The sequence below is a fragment of the Quercus lobata genome, chromosome 6, assembly GCF_001633185.2.
Source record: "Quercus lobata isolate SW786 chromosome 6, ValleyOak3.0 Primary Assembly, whole genome shotgun sequence".
Classification (NCBI taxonomy): domain Eukaryota; kingdom Viridiplantae; phylum Streptophyta; class Magnoliopsida; order Fagales; family Fagaceae; genus Quercus; species Quercus lobata.
Window position 1 is genome coordinate 42,392,050 of NC_044909.1, and position 17,086 is coordinate 42,409,135.

General features: G+C 32.9%; 1 protein-coding gene across 1 annotated transcript; it reads right to left on the reverse strand.

Moving 5' to 3' along the window:
* Window positions 1-10,983: 10,983 nt before the first annotated feature.
* LOC115995174 (phosphoglycerate mutase-like protein 4) lies at window positions 10,984-16,813 on the reverse strand. The gene is made up of 7 exons (XM_031119631.1): window positions 16,498-16,813; window positions 16,313-16,391; window positions 15,509-15,559; window positions 15,295-15,405; window positions 14,086-14,217; window positions 11,859-11,934; window positions 10,984-11,478 (listed from the first exon to the last, which is right to left on the reverse strand). Exons 1-7 carry the CDS (start codon window positions 16,713-16,715, stop codon window positions 11,255-11,257), a joined length of 891 nt encoding a protein of 296 aa, XP_030975491.1. The 5' UTR covers window positions 16,716-16,813; the 3' UTR covers window positions 10,984-11,254.
* Between the last annotated feature and the right edge of the window lie 273 nt (window positions 16,814-17,086).

Genomic DNA, 17,086 nt, shown 5'->3' on the forward strand with positions numbered 1-17,086 from the left:
AATGATAAATTTATCAAGACTCTAGTGGTATATGTGATATTATCTATTTTTGTCACGTAATATGAGGTTGATGAATCTACATCAGAAACCCCATTTTTTCATTCAGGAAAAAAAAAAAAAAATCGTTAAGCAAAAAAGAAAATAATAAAAACCTTGGGTGCAAATGTGCAATTATTGATTTGAAGGGAGGGTCCAAAATTTTTGTATCACTCTTAAGGAGGGTAACCTTTTTTTTTTTTTTTTTGATCACAGTGATGTACATTGCTTCTAGCCATCATATTAGTATCTTAATTCTTAACTCAATCACTTAAGATCCAAGTAAACATTTGTGTTTTGTGATTCTTATACAGTTCTTCTTTATTTTCATTCTGAAGCGATCTCACTATTAAAAGGGAATCAAATCCCAACGATTCTTGGACCTTGGTACAGCTAATGCGAGAAGGAAAAATAAAATAAAATTGAATCACCATCCTAGTGTCCTACACCTCACCTCAGCTACAAGTCTATGCATGCATAGGTGGTCCTTCAACTTGAATGTGCTTCATGATATATTTATATTTATATCATCTTAATATTTAGAAATAATAAGGATGGTATGTGGAATAATATACCACCAAAATGTAAACATGCAACGAGATCGATGACTTGACAATTTAATTAGAACCCATCTTCAATTTTGTTTCAAATATTATGAAAGAGAAACGTTACCTGTATTCTTATTTCTTAGTCAGTACGATATCATTGAGCCATAGATTTGAATCATTGCAATCCACCAATGACCAGCAAAAATTAAAATAAACATAGGTCAGTGTTCAACGTACAATTCGGCCGGACGGTAAAGATATAAAAGTTAAAAAAAAAAAAGTCAAACAACATATACATCACATTTTTAATTTAACATGTTAATAATATATGTATTCACGAAAGATATAGGAGTATTATTTTATTAGCTGACTGATAATTAAAATTTCTTTAATGAAAATTATAAGTTTAAAAAACATTTAAAAGCATTGTAGCAAACAAGCCAATTTGAACCGGCCGGCTATTAAAAGTACATTGATTGTTTATTTAATTATATTTTAGATATAAGCCTTGTAAGTTATAAGTTTAAGTTTAGTTCATCTTTTTATTGAATAGGTTCAAACTTATTCATAAACTACTTGAGTTATTAATTATATTAGATAGAATGATTTTTGTTTATTAATTAAACTATAGAAATTACATCTACTAATCTTGTACTGTTAATAATATATATAATTTGACTATTTATGTTCTTAATAAATTTTAAATAAATAATTTGAAATCCTATGGACTTATTTATAAATTTATATATTAGGTCATGTTAATGAGTGTCTTTAGAACAATTGTTAACACTATGAAAGTTTTAATACAAATTTCATTGGAAATATAAAAAAAAGTCAAAAAAATTAATTGATTTATCATTTTCCCATAAAATATTTATAAAAATAGTTTTTAAACTAATTAATGTTCTTAGTGCATCCGTTAATATTTTCCTTATATGTAATTTAAGAGGAAATTGCACTTTACCACCTTAAACTATACCCCTATTTACACTTTGCACCCTAAACTTTCCGAATGAACGTTTTACACCTTAAACTATGATCTTTATTACACTTTGCACTCCTACATCAAGTTTACCATTAACTTGGATGGAAAAATATGACACCATGTAAAAAGTTCTATTTTTTGTCCATCTTCTCAATTCTTAAAAAAAAAAAAAAACTACACTTTACCATCCTAAACTGTACCCCTTATTACACTTTGCATCATAAATTTTAAATTTCCATTCAAATTAATAGAAAACTTAACGTTGGAATGCAAATGGTAGCATGGGTCATAATTTAGGGTGCAAAATGTGCATTCGAAAAGTTTAAGGTACAAAATATAATATGAGGTATAGTTTAGGGTGGTAAAGTGTAATTTTTCCATATTTAATCTCAAATCTATATAAGTATATTTTTATATACATATGTACATATATGTATACTAAATCAAACCTCTCTTCTTCTTTTTTTCTTTTTATCTTTTTTGATAATCACTTAAATCAAACTCATACTCATGAGATTGTTCACTAGTACATATCACATTTGAACTCGTTCAAAACTAAAATTTAAGTTTGACCTTTGTTTGTTTGCTAAATAAACAAATTTGAAAAGTATTTTTGGAGACTAGTCCAAGGGTTATCCATAAACAGTTTGGTTTATTTGCCTTACATGTAAGTGGCCACTTATATGGAGAAATTTTTTTTTCCTCCCTTTTGCTTACAACAAGTTGGGGAGGATAATTTGAATGGAAGATTTTTTTCATGGAGAAGATTAAATGGTATCATTAAATTACAAAACCCTTTTAACTTAGTAGAAATAGAATTTATGGACACAATCTATAAATTGGAATGAAGTATTTGTAAAGTATACAAACATAAAAGAAAGAAAGAAATAAGAAGCAAGAAATCCATGTGATATGTGACCTTTCTAACTTTCTTGATTTCTTCTTGACCGCTATCGGATTAGACCTAGTAAACTGGCAAAGGCTAAACAGTGCTAGGATTTTGGTTCACAAACCCTTATAGATTCCATTAGCTGTTATTTTTTCGATGAAAAAGGAAAATTTATTTAACTAGCTCGAATTAGAAAGCATATATGATATAACAGCAATTAAAAACATTAAGCAAACACCGATCTCCAGCTTTCAAACTCAAGCCATATATAGGCTGTGTTAATGGTTATGGGAAGTACTATAGATATTCATCCCCAGATCATCAGGCTACAGCAAGTTATGTTTTCAACCATTAGGGGTTTGTGCATGTTAATAGTGCAAGTTTTATTTCCAACCATTAGCTATAGCCTATAGGTGTTTGTGCATGGTTCAAATTTGTTTTCACAATCTTTCTAGAATAGTTTTTGTCTGTTTGTGATGCTCTTGCTTCACTTGCAACAGTGTTGAGGTTTCGTTTACTTTTACTTTTTCTTTTGAAAGGCTAGGCCAAAGTTCTAGAACAATATGAACTCATTCATGACGCACAATGAACTATATCAAATGGAATGTTTCAAGCTGATTTGCATCATGCATGTCGCCTCATGTAGTTTTTTATTGTCAGCAGAAATTAAATAAGCTGTACAAAGTGGCAAACACATTTATTCCTAGCTCTTTCATTACCATGCATATATTGTGCCACTTCAAGATCAAATAAAAGAAAGCAAAAAAGCCTGTGGGAAACATCTTGCTGATTTGGTCCTCCCACTGAGCCCAGGACGACTATCCTTCAAAAAAATAATATATTAGTTCAAAAGTTTCGCATCAAAGTGTTTGTAACATTCATTGCATATCTTGTTGCCCACTCAACAATTTTGTCCTTTACCAATTCTTCCATTGCTAGCTACTAACTATTTACTAATGATATTAAAAAAAAAAAAAAAAAGCTTGCAACAAATGGATACTTTAAACATTGTTTCACATATAGTTTGGGACAGGAGTGATTACTTTATGTGTTTAAAGTCAAACTACCTTGAAGATAACAAAATACTTCACATAGATCGTTGTTTCACATGTGTAGGGTGCTCATGTCATTAAGATTCTAATCCATTCACAAGCAACACATGCATGGTTCATGCATGTTATCTACTCTGCTAGGCCAAACCATTCAAGGCCAAACCTAACTCGGGCTCACTCAGAATAAGTTAGCTAGTAAGACTTCTTATAAATATATATATAAACTTAACCAGCACCATACCATATCTTTCAGACTTCTTCTTTATATGTGTATCCGAGTATATATTATTCACATCAGTCATACAATCGAACTAATTCATCACTATTAATTTACTAATAAAAATTATCCTATCATCCTTAAAAATTATTGCTAAACTCCTCTAAAATTTGTTATTGCTTTAGAGTCTGTTTATATATATTATGCTTAATTATTGTCTCTATATATGTTTGGACTTTGGACTTTGGAATTCAAAACCCCGCGTGGTGCTTGATACACAAGAAAAGCATAGGCCTTTTTTTTTTTTTTTTTTTTTTTGCGCCCTTACATATTTTTATCCACTTTGAACGGTTGATTTGGACATTCATGACTTCTCAAAAAAAGGAAAAAGAAAAAAGAAAAGCTTTGGATATTCATGCAATGCCGTCCTTTTTTATTTTAATATTAGATGCTGGCATTTTATCTTTGCCACACTTGAGCTATGGTTTTGACTTATGTATTATAATGATGACAATAATGATGCACTGATGTGCTAGCTGCTTGTTAGTTTGTCATGCCCAAATCAAGGGAAGGGTTCGGTCTTGAGTAAGCCCTTGAAAAAGTTTTTCCACATTCTCTGCATCTCTCACTCCTTTCTAAAAGGTGGAGAATAAATATTCTTTTGAAATGGGCTTAAGATATATTTAATTTAATGTGAGTCCCATTCATTCATTTCTTTCTTAAATTAAATAAAATTACTTAATAAAACATAAGGAAGAAAAAGGAAAAATCTCTCTTTCTCTCCCTTTTTCATTTAGACAAAAATATAAATTACACCCAATTTGGTTAATCATCATTTTTTGTCTTTTAAATTTCATCTTTGTTAGTTTCCCCTATACAGTTTTAGTTTTTTTTTCCCTATCCAAAAAATTTTACTTTCATTTTTAATGATAAAAAAATCTATTTAAAAAAGGAAATTTCTTATTTCTTCTCAGAGAGAGAGAGAGAGAGAGAGAGAGAGAGAGAGAGAGAGAGAGAGAGAGAGAGAGAGAGAGAGAGAGAGAGAGAGAGAGAGAGAGAGAGAGAGAGTTTGTGATTGGGTGGTAATTTTTTGAAGTTGGGGCAACGAATGGAGGTTTAGATGCAGGGATGAAACCAGGATTCAAACTTGGAGGGAGCCAAAGTTCTTTATTCAAGAATTTTAGAAAGTTTGAATATTAATACTAGAGGTTGACAATGATACATTATTAGCATTAATTTTTTAATTTTTTCTTTTCTTAAATCAATAATAGATATTTATAATTTTTTTTAAAAAAAAATATATTTATTCTTTTCACATAATTCTATTACTAATAAATTCATAATGCTATATATAAAAGATTCTAAAAAAAAAATGCAAAAACTATAGTTAAAAGTTCAAATCCATGTCTAGTATTACATTAATAAAACAACTAAAATAATGGTTAATCAACAACATGCACTAATATTTAGCGAAAAAAAGGTTGAAACAATTATTGGTGTCTTGGTTAAGGAATTTTTTTATTTATAATTACTTGGTTAAGGTTGCAGTAGCATAAATATGTGAGATCTTTTCCTTTAAAAAATTTCCATTTTGAAAAAGTAGTAAAAAAGGAAAAGAAAAAGAAATCTGTTAAATAATCACATGATAATGAACAGTAACTTTGAGTCTTCAACTATGTAAATAATAAAGTTTTTCCCATCACTACATTAATTTAGCTAAGGCAGAAAGTTTATTACCAATAGACTAATCAGACACATGCTGGTGGCAGTTTAGGTAAGGCACAAAATAGTATATTTTTGTTTCACACGTATATTACATTTATGCATGCATGTCAAGTGTGTCCCAAAATTAATAAAACATTAAAAATTAATAAAATTCTATCATTCAAAAAAAAAAAAAAATTATCCACCGTTTGTGATAAAGAGCAGCAGCTCTTTAAAAAAAATAAAATTTTTTCATGGGTTGAGTTAAAGGCACTAGCTAATCCAAGTTGCCAGTGACACTAATTGGTGTATGGATGGAGTGATTAGCAACATAGGAGTTGTCTATTTGACTATGGGGTAGAGTTATTTGAGAGGGACAAAGAGCTCTCAAATTAGAGGTAAAAATTGGGTAAAGATTATTGAGTTTTTGTGATTTGTTTTGCTAGGATTTATAATTGATTTGTTATTATTATTATTATTTTTTACTTAGGGTGTGTTTGGATAGAACTTATTTTGCTGAAACTGAAAATTGAAAACTGAAAACACTGTAGCAAAATAATTTTTAAATGTGTGAATAGTGCTGTGGGACTCATTTTTAATGAAAAAATTGATAAAAAATGAAATTTGTGGGTTCGTGAACAGTGCATATATGCACTGTTCACTGCAGAAAGTCAACATTTGCGGTTACTGTTCAACCCCAAAACGCGTGAAAAAAAAAAAAGAAAAAAAAAAGAAAAAAAAGAAAAAAAAAAGAGGAACAAAACGCAGCAAAGAAACGCAGAAGCTGAATACAAACACACACTTAGATTGTGTCCAAAGTTTTTTATTTTTATTTTTATTTTTTATTATCTGAATATGTGAATTGTTTTGTAGATTTTCCTTGTAGTCCAAATTTGTAAATTGTCCAAATGTTTAGCTAAATGTTTTCCTTGATATTTTTGGGACAACCAAACAAGGGATGATTTGATAATTTTTTTCATTTTTGGTTTCATGAGTCAGCTTGTAAATTGTTTGGGAGAGGGGGCCAAGTATATTAATTTTAGAGTCAAAAGTAAATTTTTTATGCTCATATATATATTAGAGAATTTTTTTTCAAAGACTAGGGGGGTGGGGGGGCATGGCCCCCCTCAACCCCTAGGTAGTTCCGTCCTTGTTTAGATGGAGGTTGTGGGGGTACAAGGTGGCAAAATTGTCTTGGTTTTGGGAGTTTGATGGTAGAGTGGTGGGGGTATGGCCCACATTGCTTTGGAGGAAGAGATTTGTTGGTGTTTTCAGGTTGATGAGGGTTTTAGGTATTGGATTTGGTTGTTAGGTGACCTTTTGAATCATAGATTTATCATTTAAGAGGGTTTCAAATGGGTCTTTGTTTAGATTTTGAATGGTGGGGGGTTGTGTCGATGCTGTGTTGGGTTTGATTTTACATGTGCAGTGAGTATATTTATTTGATTTTATTTGGTGGAGTTTGATTTTGTCAAATATTACGCGGGTTTGATTCTAAGCTTCGGTCATGGATATGGAATTTTATATTTTATTTATTTTTGGCTTGAAAAGATTACTGTATCCATCCCAAAGAAGAAGTCAATCTTGTTAGTATTGCCAATGAATATTTCATTGTGCATCACTCAATCCACCAAATGTACCATCTTTAAAGCCTGACGAATAACATCCATTTGACCAAAGAAACGATGGATCCATTGAACAAAAACAATTAAGGAGTGCAAACTAATTCTCAAATAAAAGTAATGTGTTAGATTATGGGCACAATATTATAAAAGAGCCATTGTGAAATCGATTTTTTCAGTTCAACTTCTCTGGGCGACTGAACATGACTAATGAAGTGCAAATCATCAGTCTTCGTAGGTGCGTCTAGATGGAGCTGAGTCCTTGTACGTGTCTCTGCAAATATAGTGAGATGGTTCCCTCAGGTTGGTCACTGATGTGGTGCTTGCCATAACGTCTTTGATGCCAAAGTCAGTATAAGGAAGCCTTTAGAGAATGAGATAAAATATCAGAGTAACTATGAGTGCTTTTAGGTGTTTCTATGTACCTGGTTTGTCTCTGACCAAAGTGTATATATACAATTTCATGATTCCTAGCTGTTGGAGCCTTAACTGTGGCTTTAGTACCTTTTTTGTATTGCCTCAAGGCTCATGAATATGGGTTTTGATGAGACTCCAATGCTTTGCCAACTGTTTCGTAACTGTTCAAGGTATTGAATGCTCCCTTTAATGACTCTCCTCCGTTCGTCTGTGTCATGCCTAGGTGGACGAGCATATTTAGTGAGATCGTCTAGGGAAGTTTAGCTCGTCAGTCCCATCAATGACCAAGTTCTATATTGCTTAATTTGTTTGTTTATGGCCAAAATGGGCTTTTATCCATTTTTCACAAACTTTCTAGCAAAATGCCCCATGTCTAAAACTAATTAAGAAAATGCCCGTGTTTTGAAACTCAATTTTCTAAAAATTGAGTTTTAAATGTAAAACTCGATTTTTGGAACATCAAGTTATAACGAACATGGACTTAGAAATTTTTTTTGTTTTGGAGCTTGAGTTCCATGAACTCGAGTACTTCACATGGAACTCGAGTTCCAGAATTTTTATTTATTTATTTATTTTCAATTCCCTATAACTTGATTGTCCAAAAATCGAATTTTAATTGAGACTCGATTTTTAGAAAATCGAGTTTCAAAACAGAGTCATTTCTCTAAATAGTTTTAAATATGGAACATTTTGCTAAAATTTTTTGGTAAAATAGGCAAATGTCCCTTTTCTCCGTTTGTTTACTATTCTTTTGGATTACCAATTCATCATGGAACATCAAGTTTGACCACCTAAAATGATCATCAAAGACATAATCAAAGACATAATCAAAATGTCTGTGTAATTATATCTTCTCCAAGTCAAAAGGGGCCCTTGAGCTAAAGTCAAAAAGGTCTCTCTCCGAGAAAAGTTAGAAGAAAAAGTGGCGCGGCTTCAACATCAACAGCACCAACTAGATGAAAAGTTGTCCACATCTCGATAATTGCCTCTGCACCATAGAAAAAAAATAATCAGACCCACACATGACGCGCGTGCTTACCTTAAATTGAGAATAAATTTGAGTGCGCCTATAGCAGCATAGCAAGTAGCAACACGGTCCCTTGCCAATAATGAACATAGTTATGAAGAACATTTTTCATTTTTTATTTTTATGATTTAATAATTGGGGGAGAAGGAGATTTGCATCTAGGGGTCCATTTGGTTGGAGGTGGAATAGGGAGGATAGAAAGTGTGTGTTTGTATGAGCGTTTGAAAAATTGTGTTTAAAATGAGCGTTTGTAAAAAAAATTATGAGGAATTATGGTAAAATAGAATTTTGAGTTTTAAGAAACGGTTTTTTAAATTCCTAAAACACCTAACCAAATGGATCCAGAAAGAAAGGAGAGAAAGCTAAATATGAGTATGTTTGTTTGGATGGAAAGAGAGATGGGGTGAAAATGGTGGGGCCCAGTAGTTTTCTCTTTGGGCCCACCAAAATTCAATCCCTCGAAAATGGAGAGAAAATTGGGGAGGGGGGTGGGGGAGGTCGGCTGATGAAATTACCCAAAAGTAGAATGTGCTAATTAAATTATAAGACTCTTGATAAAAAACTTACATTTTTATAGCTTAACGAAAATGAAAAATTCTTTTTAGTGTGAACCCACCATTACATTTTTACCACTCACAACTTGTCATGTGGGCGAGTTGTGGTACAAATTATGTTATTTTATGTGACACTAGCATTACTCTCTCTCTCTCTCTCTCACACACACACACACACACACACACACACACATATATATCACACATACCTTATTTCTTCGTTTCTATTTTTTCTAAAGTGTTTTAGGACTTTTTTAGCTCTTGGTTTGGCTAATCTTTGGGTGGATCAAGTAGGGATCACAACTTGTTAAGATGACAAATCGTGATTTATGCAATATTAATTTCACATGGACTTGCCACTAGCACTCTTTTTATGGTGCATCAATCACAACATATCATTTTAGCAAGTCTTTGAAGATTTGTTTCTCGGGAGTACCAAAGCGAGCATGACATCATTATGAACATAAAAAAGGTTGCAAAAGAGTTGTGTCGCTAGATTTATTAAAAATGCATAGAATAAAAGGAGCTAATTGAATTATAAGATTTTTGACGAAAAACTTACATTTTTATAGCGAAAATGAAAAATTCTTTTTTGCGTGGACCCGTCATTACACTTTTACCATTCACAACTCACTATATAAGCGAGTTGTGTTAAAGTTGTGCCATTTTATATGACACTAGCAATACTCATATATATATATATATATATTTTGCACTACCTATTCATCATAGAACATAAAATTTGATCACCTAAAATGATCCTCGACGACATAACTAAAATGTTTGCATAATTATATCTTCCCTATAGTTTTATTTATTTATTTTTAAATTGCATATTTCAATTCTACTAGTGGAAAGTGATTCTAAGCAACACTGGAAATTGGCCAAACAGTTTGAAGAAAGAAAAAATGAAAAAGAAAAGGAATTTGCAAGCTTGGTAAGGGGAAATTTGTTTTCGCAATTGTGATTATGACTGTTTGGGTAAAGCTCCACTGTCCACTCTACTCTTTATTTGGTAAATCCCGAAAATGGTGAACAATACGAGGCTCCATAGTGTGTTGTGAAACTGATCCAAATAATTGTTGAATGCGATACAAGGCCCTTACATCTGCAGTGTAGAGGTATTTTCTCACCCAAATTAGAAAGTAAAAGTTATTTTTAAATTTTTACCCGCTACTTTTTCAAATACTATCTTCCTATATATTCTATTTTTTCTCTACCCACTTAAATATTATTTCTTAAAAAAAAATTTACTCACTCTTTTGAATACAGTTTTTCATTCTTTCTTTATTTTTCATTTTTTAAGCCATAAAAATATTTTGCTAATAAATAGTGAGTCTTCAAACAAAGAGAGTCATTGTTCATGAGCAATGTATATATTAGAGAGACTGTTAGACCTATATTTTAAGGATTTACTCTCTAAAATAAAGAGGATTTTGGGTTTGCGATTTGCCTATTCTATTGGAGATGCTCTAAGTATGATTTAATTGAGCAAATACTACCAAGAGGGGAAAGCTGCATAAGCTTACCTAAAAGACAATGCCTCCAAAAGATTTTTCAACATTGGACAAGAGGGCTTCCGATTTGAGAAATAATTCCAACATATGAAGATTCCGATTCGATGCTCGGGTTGTTTTAACCGCTTACTTTGATGCTATGTGAAGTTAAATATCTTATGAATGGACCTTTCACAATTCAAGCCATGTGGCGTTGGTGATCAATCAATGTCTCATGACTTCAACCCAGATAAATTTTATATTTGGCCAAAGAGATCCTTCCCTATCAATCCATTCAATTGTTCTTACATTCAACAAGCAAAAAGTTATTTAGGTATTCGTATATCTACTGAATAGATTTTTTTTTACAATAACAATTAGATCATTGTAACAAATTCACACCACAGAACCAAATTCAATATATTGAGACATAAAATTTAATTGAAAATTTCCATTGCAGGTAAATATATCATCATCATAGCAGTTTGGGTACACCTTAACAACCGTAATGATAAAGACGTACATATAAAAATAATTCCCGGGCTGATTGGTGAAACAATCACTGTTATTAGAGCCTCAATAATGCCAAGTATTTCTATTTCCATTAGAAATTCAGCATGCTACTGCTTGGAACTTCATGTTTTTAATTTTGATCTTAGCTATGTTTGAAAGAAATGACTGCAAAATGCTAGCACACCATGCATGAACTAACCAGAAGTTCTGTCCCCACCAAAACCCGACTCTAGAACCCCTGTTCGGTTGAGATGACTAACATCACCCCATGATTTTATGGTCCACTCATCTCCATCTGACAAGTGAAATATGTTGATGGATGTATTCAGTACCTTCCCTCCAGCTCGACCATTTGGACAAGCTCGCTTGTAAAATGTTCTGATAACACCCCCATGAGTGACCACAACCACTCGCTCTCCTGCAATGGGCAAATGCAGCTTTCAACTGGTCATTCTCCAAGTGCAATGTCTTATACTAGTAATATTTAATAGGTCTTGCACCAACAATATTGAAACTTTAATGTTGTCCCCCACCCAAACTCAGGGTGGTTGGGAATCCAAGTCAAGCCTCTGCTATCATACCCCCATAGAGGTAGAACTTATGTGTACTGCAATTTACTGAAGTAATAATACAAACCATAAAACAAAATGGCTAGCACACATACATTTCATGAATTGTAACACTTAGTAAAATTTCTTCACTCCTAAATTGAAGAGGTTTTTGAAGTACATAAAATTAACTTTTTAAAATGTTCCAGATGGAAAGGTTATAAAAGAGACAAGCCAAATGACGCCATACCTTTATGCTTTCTACCAATTCTCTCCAATGAAGACGTGCAACGTTCATAAAGTTGATCAAGACTTTCTCCACCACCCTGCATGTAATGAAAGAGATTGATCCAAAAAAATTTCTGCTTATTTCCAAACTAAAATTTCATGCACATTCAATATTATAGTACTTGTTGTTTTAATCATATTTTTCGAACTATTTTGCTTTTTTTCTTAAAAAAAAAAGTACATAGCAGAATCAATCATATGGAACGGGTTTAACTCATCTCAATTAAATTGGGGCAGATACAAATTCTCATCAACTAGTTCAGATCAACCCTAAGTCTTCTTTCCCCCATTTTATCCTATCTAGAATAATAGACTGTCATCTCCTTTTTGATAATTCGATTATTGAGGGTGGAGGGATTTTGAACAGTGGACATTTCTGTTGGAAATACTAGGAGATGCCAATTGAGCTACAAGACTCATGACCGTAGACTGTCATCTCCTTATCTAACATATCCTTTATTATTCCTACCAATATTATTCTAGATCTCTTTCTGCCTCTTTGCACTCTATCAATTAGAATCATATTACTCTTTCTTAACAGTTCATTAAGCATTAATTAGTATTGCATGTCATATTTTCCTCTATAAGAGTCACTTCTAGCATTTAACAATGATTCCATTTCTTATCTTTCTTAGTATTTCCATTTCTAGTAGCTTAAACTACTAGGAAATTGTGAATTTAATCATCTAACCATTATTCTAATATTCCTCACAAGTGGCCCAAAATCTCTCTTAAGAAGCGGGACCCTACATGTAGATTTTTAATTTTTTTTAGATGAGAGGTAGAGCAGAGATAGGGTTCAAATTCAAGACCACCTGTGATGGCAGTAAAGAAGAGTTCAAGGAGAAACAAGATTAAATTAAAAAAGATTCAAGATTTGTGGTCTATTTTTTATGTGGGACTATCTTGGCACCTTTTATAGGCTGCTTCAGTTATAGGCTACTTTGCTTAGAAAGCTGTTGGTTAAGTTTTACTAAAAAGAGAACGAAACTTCTAGATTACTGGAATGGACTTTCCTTAGCTGTACCAAAGGCCCATGAGTCTAATTGGAGTTTAGAGTCCTTTTGTTTAGAAGTTCTCGAGTATCTTTTTAATTTATTATTAGTAATCCTAGTCTTTCTACATCAAAATTGGTATCAACGCCCATGCAAGCTTCTATCTTGCATCAAACATTCTATGATAATATGATAAATTACTGATTGTCCAAAGAGCTTAAGCTATTAGGAAATAGTGAATTTAATTATTTAACCATTATTCTAAGATTTCTCATTTTGATTAAGCTCATTTTACAAACAAGTTGCTTCTTAAGAGCCCGAAATTTTGTTCATTAAGCATAGTTGGTTTTACAGTAGTCCTATTGAGTTTTACTTTCTTTTTAGTAGATATTCTATGGTCACATAATACTACATATACGCTTTTCGCCACTTCATCTACCTACTCATATTCTATGAGCCACGTCTTCCTCAATTACCCATCCTAAGATACCAAAAGCAATCACTCTTTGGTATTTTCCAACCATCAAGTTTTACAAACAAGTTGCTTCTTAAGAGCCCGAAATTTTGTTCATTAAGCATAGTTGGTTTTACAGTAGTCCTATTGAGTTTTACTTTCTTTTTAGTAGATATTCTATGGTCACATAATACTACATATACGCTTTTCGCCACTTCATCTACCTACTCATATTCTATGAGCCACGTCTTCCTCAATTACCCATCCTAAGATACCAAAAGCAATCACTCTTTGGTATTTCCCAACCATCAAGTTTTACTATCTCTCCCTCCTTTCTATTTTTCACTTAACTTGCAATTTTTTTTTTTTTTTTTGGATAAGTCACTAAACTTGCAGTTCATATACTCCATTTTAGCTCTGCTTAACATAAAACCTCTAGATACTAAAGTATCCCCCTTCAAACTTCCAACTTATTTATTTATTTACTTTTATAAGTGAGTTCTCACCCAAGGGGAGGGATAAAGAGGAACTAGTGACCTACACTCCATCAGGCGTAGTCCCCATAATCAATCTAGTAAGCTCACCCCTAAAAAAGAGTTATCAAATATCCAGCTTGAGATCTACCGTCACCTACTGAACCAACATTACTTGGCCATACATTTATAGAACAAACTTCAATGCTTCACAGGCCATAAGATTCTCCAATAGGGAATTGCAACTCTAAAGTAAAGAGTACTTACTGGGATTTCTTGATCTGTGCTGTGGGATAAAAAAGCCTGGTAAGCCTTAGTACTAACTTTGGCTGCTTCGCGCAGTACAAGGCCTTGAAGATCCCCCAAATGTCTTTCCCGTAGGTCAGGTTCTTTACTTACCTGAAATTAAAATCCAACTACAATAATGCGCCAGATTCCAAATTACAGATGAGAAAAAGGTTTTTTTTTTTTTTGGTAAGTCCAAATTACAGATGAGAAACAGATTACTTTTGGCTTCATAATATACAGGAACCCAATATTGTCAAAGACTTAATCATTATTCATCTCAAGATGCACCAATTATGGTATCCATCTTGAGAATTTCCAAATATGTCCTTGTTACTATCCCAATTACCTTAATAGGTTTCAACAATTATAAAGGGGAGAGGGGAGAGAGAGAGAGAGAGGTGTAGTACCATAAAAATTATATTGTATGGATAATCATTATCAAAGAACCAATTGTTTCCCTTGTAATCAGGAATGAGTATTAACATATAGCAATAACAAAGCCTTTTTTATTTTTTTGGGAGCAAGAGAAAGAGGGGAGGGGGTGGATTCCATTGGAGATTGCTCGCATTATAGGATATATAACTTTTTCATGCCTTAACTCTATAAAGATGAGATTTGAATCAAGGTCATGCTTCTAATAAAAGAGACTTTATTGGCCAAGCTAGTCGGCACCTTTATCAATACAAAATTGATTGTTCAAGCTTAAAATGATTAGCGTTCCATTTCACATAACGCTCTTATGACAACTTAACCACCATTTTATCTTCAATTTGGTACATTTAGTGTTCAAGGCCAAAGGTCAGTTACTGGAGTCAAGGTTGAGATGAAAAAAATCTTATAATTTAGCAAAAGACATGGCCCCACATATGGTAGAACATGAGAAAAAGATTCATATGGTCAATGCCAAATAGTTTATGAAAGTTTCTCATGTGGGTTAATAATCCAAATCCAGGACTCCATGTGTGAATAGTTCTGCTTAAGCTGATCACCAAAACACAGTCAATTAATTTCATGCTGCTTTCATTGCCAAAATAAAATTAATTACATCAAAAAAAAAAAAAAAGACTACAATGTAAGTAATATACATGCAATTATTATTGCAATCCAAACCAGTACCGTCATCTCCTAATATCTATTTTAGTATTTAAATGAAATCCAACTTCAAAAATGTTGCTTCTGGATTCATACCTCTAGTCCGCCACAGCTGGTTGCAATTATCTGTGCAGTTTCAAAAGCTCGTTTCAAGTCAGAAGAGTATACAGCAGAGATGTTAGGTTCCTTGGATAGCCTATCAGCCACCTTACAAGAAAAGAAGAATAAGTGGAAAGGCTAAGGCAAATGACATATTTCATCGGGTTTTCACAGCCAAAGTGAAGCATGTAATATACAAGTCATAACTTACTGCAGCTGCTTGTTGTCTCCCAGCTTCATTTAATTCAACATCCAGATGTCCCTGTTTAAAGATGAATTAATTTATAAAACGAAAATCATTGACACTTCAAGGCAAAAATGAGAGCCACAAAAAAGGTTTGAGCTTGGCTTTTTATATATAGAGCGATCTCAAGCAAACTATTTATTAAGCTGACCTAAAGTTGAGATTGAGTAGATAGCCTCTTTAAGGGTAATTTTTTTTTTCAGAAGATTATCAGCTACTTATTGATTTAAAAAAGAAAAAGAAAAAAAAGAAATCAATTCATTAAAAAGGGAAAACCACAATATGGAGGCACAACACTAATACGCGGTAAGCATATGAGAGAAACATCCAAAAAGAAAAATCTCATGTGCTCCTCAATGAAATAATTCTAGGATGAGCTTGGTAGCCTAGTTCATTTTACTGCCCAAGTGCATGAAAATGCCACATCTAATAACTACCCATATAAGCACATATGTCCCAAAGTCTTCATACAAAGATAAACTAAATAGTTGTTGTAAGATCACCTTAAACATACTGGACTATTAGCAAAAAATGGACTTGCATATCAATTCTCTCTATGTTGAATTTTACAGCAAAGGTTATTTGTGACATTACTTCAATGCTAATATAAGCAAACTTCAAAAGCATTAGCGTCCCCTACGTCTAAAAAAAAGAGAGTATAAAATGCAAAGCGCACACTATACACAAAAAAAACATGCATTCGATTATATGACTACATATCATCAAAAAAAAAAAAAAAAAAAAGTTGATGTTAGAGAAAAAAGGCAGTACCTGAATTCTTCCATCATGATTCCACTCCGTTTCACCGTGACGCACCACAATTATCTCAGCGTAATTTGGATTTACCAAGCTGTGTTGTTAAAAGTTCGAACCCCAAATATAAATAAAATAAAAAGTTTCCAATTTTAGACTGTAAATAAATAAGTCTAAAAAGAAATGAGAAACGGGGATCGAACCTAGAATCGGAGTTGGACTCGGAGTGGGACTCGGCCATGTACGATTTGAGTAGGTGAGTAATTGTGTGGCGAGTGAAGGTTAAGCGTTGTGCCGCGCTGGTTTTAGCTCCAGAAAATGTGAAGCGTGAAGGTGGACGAAGATGATTAACTGGTTGTGAGGGATTACGCGAACACAAAGATGCTGGATTTATAGAGAGCCAGGTTTGCAGCGTGCTCATAATCTTTCACCAATTGGAATTTGGAACCAGATTCTATTCTACCACTACTACCGCGTCTTCCGATTGGCACAAGTGGGGCTGAAAATGGGCTGTGGGCTTTTAGTTCTTTCTCAAATGTATAGGGCCTCCTTAGGAAGTCAAAGAAAGACTCCATTTTTTTTTAGTGATAAAAAGAGATTACAAAGGAGAGCTGCTATCTTCAGCCCTGATAACAGAAACAAAATAAGGAGGGCCACAACCTAAAATCAAAATTACAAAATATATTGTTTTTCAAGGAACACTTGGGCCAGAGCATTTGCTGCACAATTCGCTTCTCTAGCAATCCAGCGAATAGAGATATTAGGATTTGAACCATAAGGACTCCATTAGAC

Excerpts from the sequence above, each read along its gene's own strand:
- LOC115995174 (XM_031119631.1), bottom strand. The coding sequence starts at position 16,715 with ATGAGCACGCTGCAAACCTGGCTCTCTATAAATCCAGCATCTTTGTGT. Across the intron at positions 15,406-15,508 it reads GGAGACAACAAGCAGCTGCA|GTGGCTGATAGGCTATCCAA; the intron begins GTAAGTTATGAC and ends TTTTCTTGTAAG. Across the intron at positions 11,935-14,085 it reads GCACAGATCAAGAAATCCCA|GGTGGTGGAGAAAGTCTTGA; the intron begins GTAAGTACTCTT and ends CATTACATGCAG.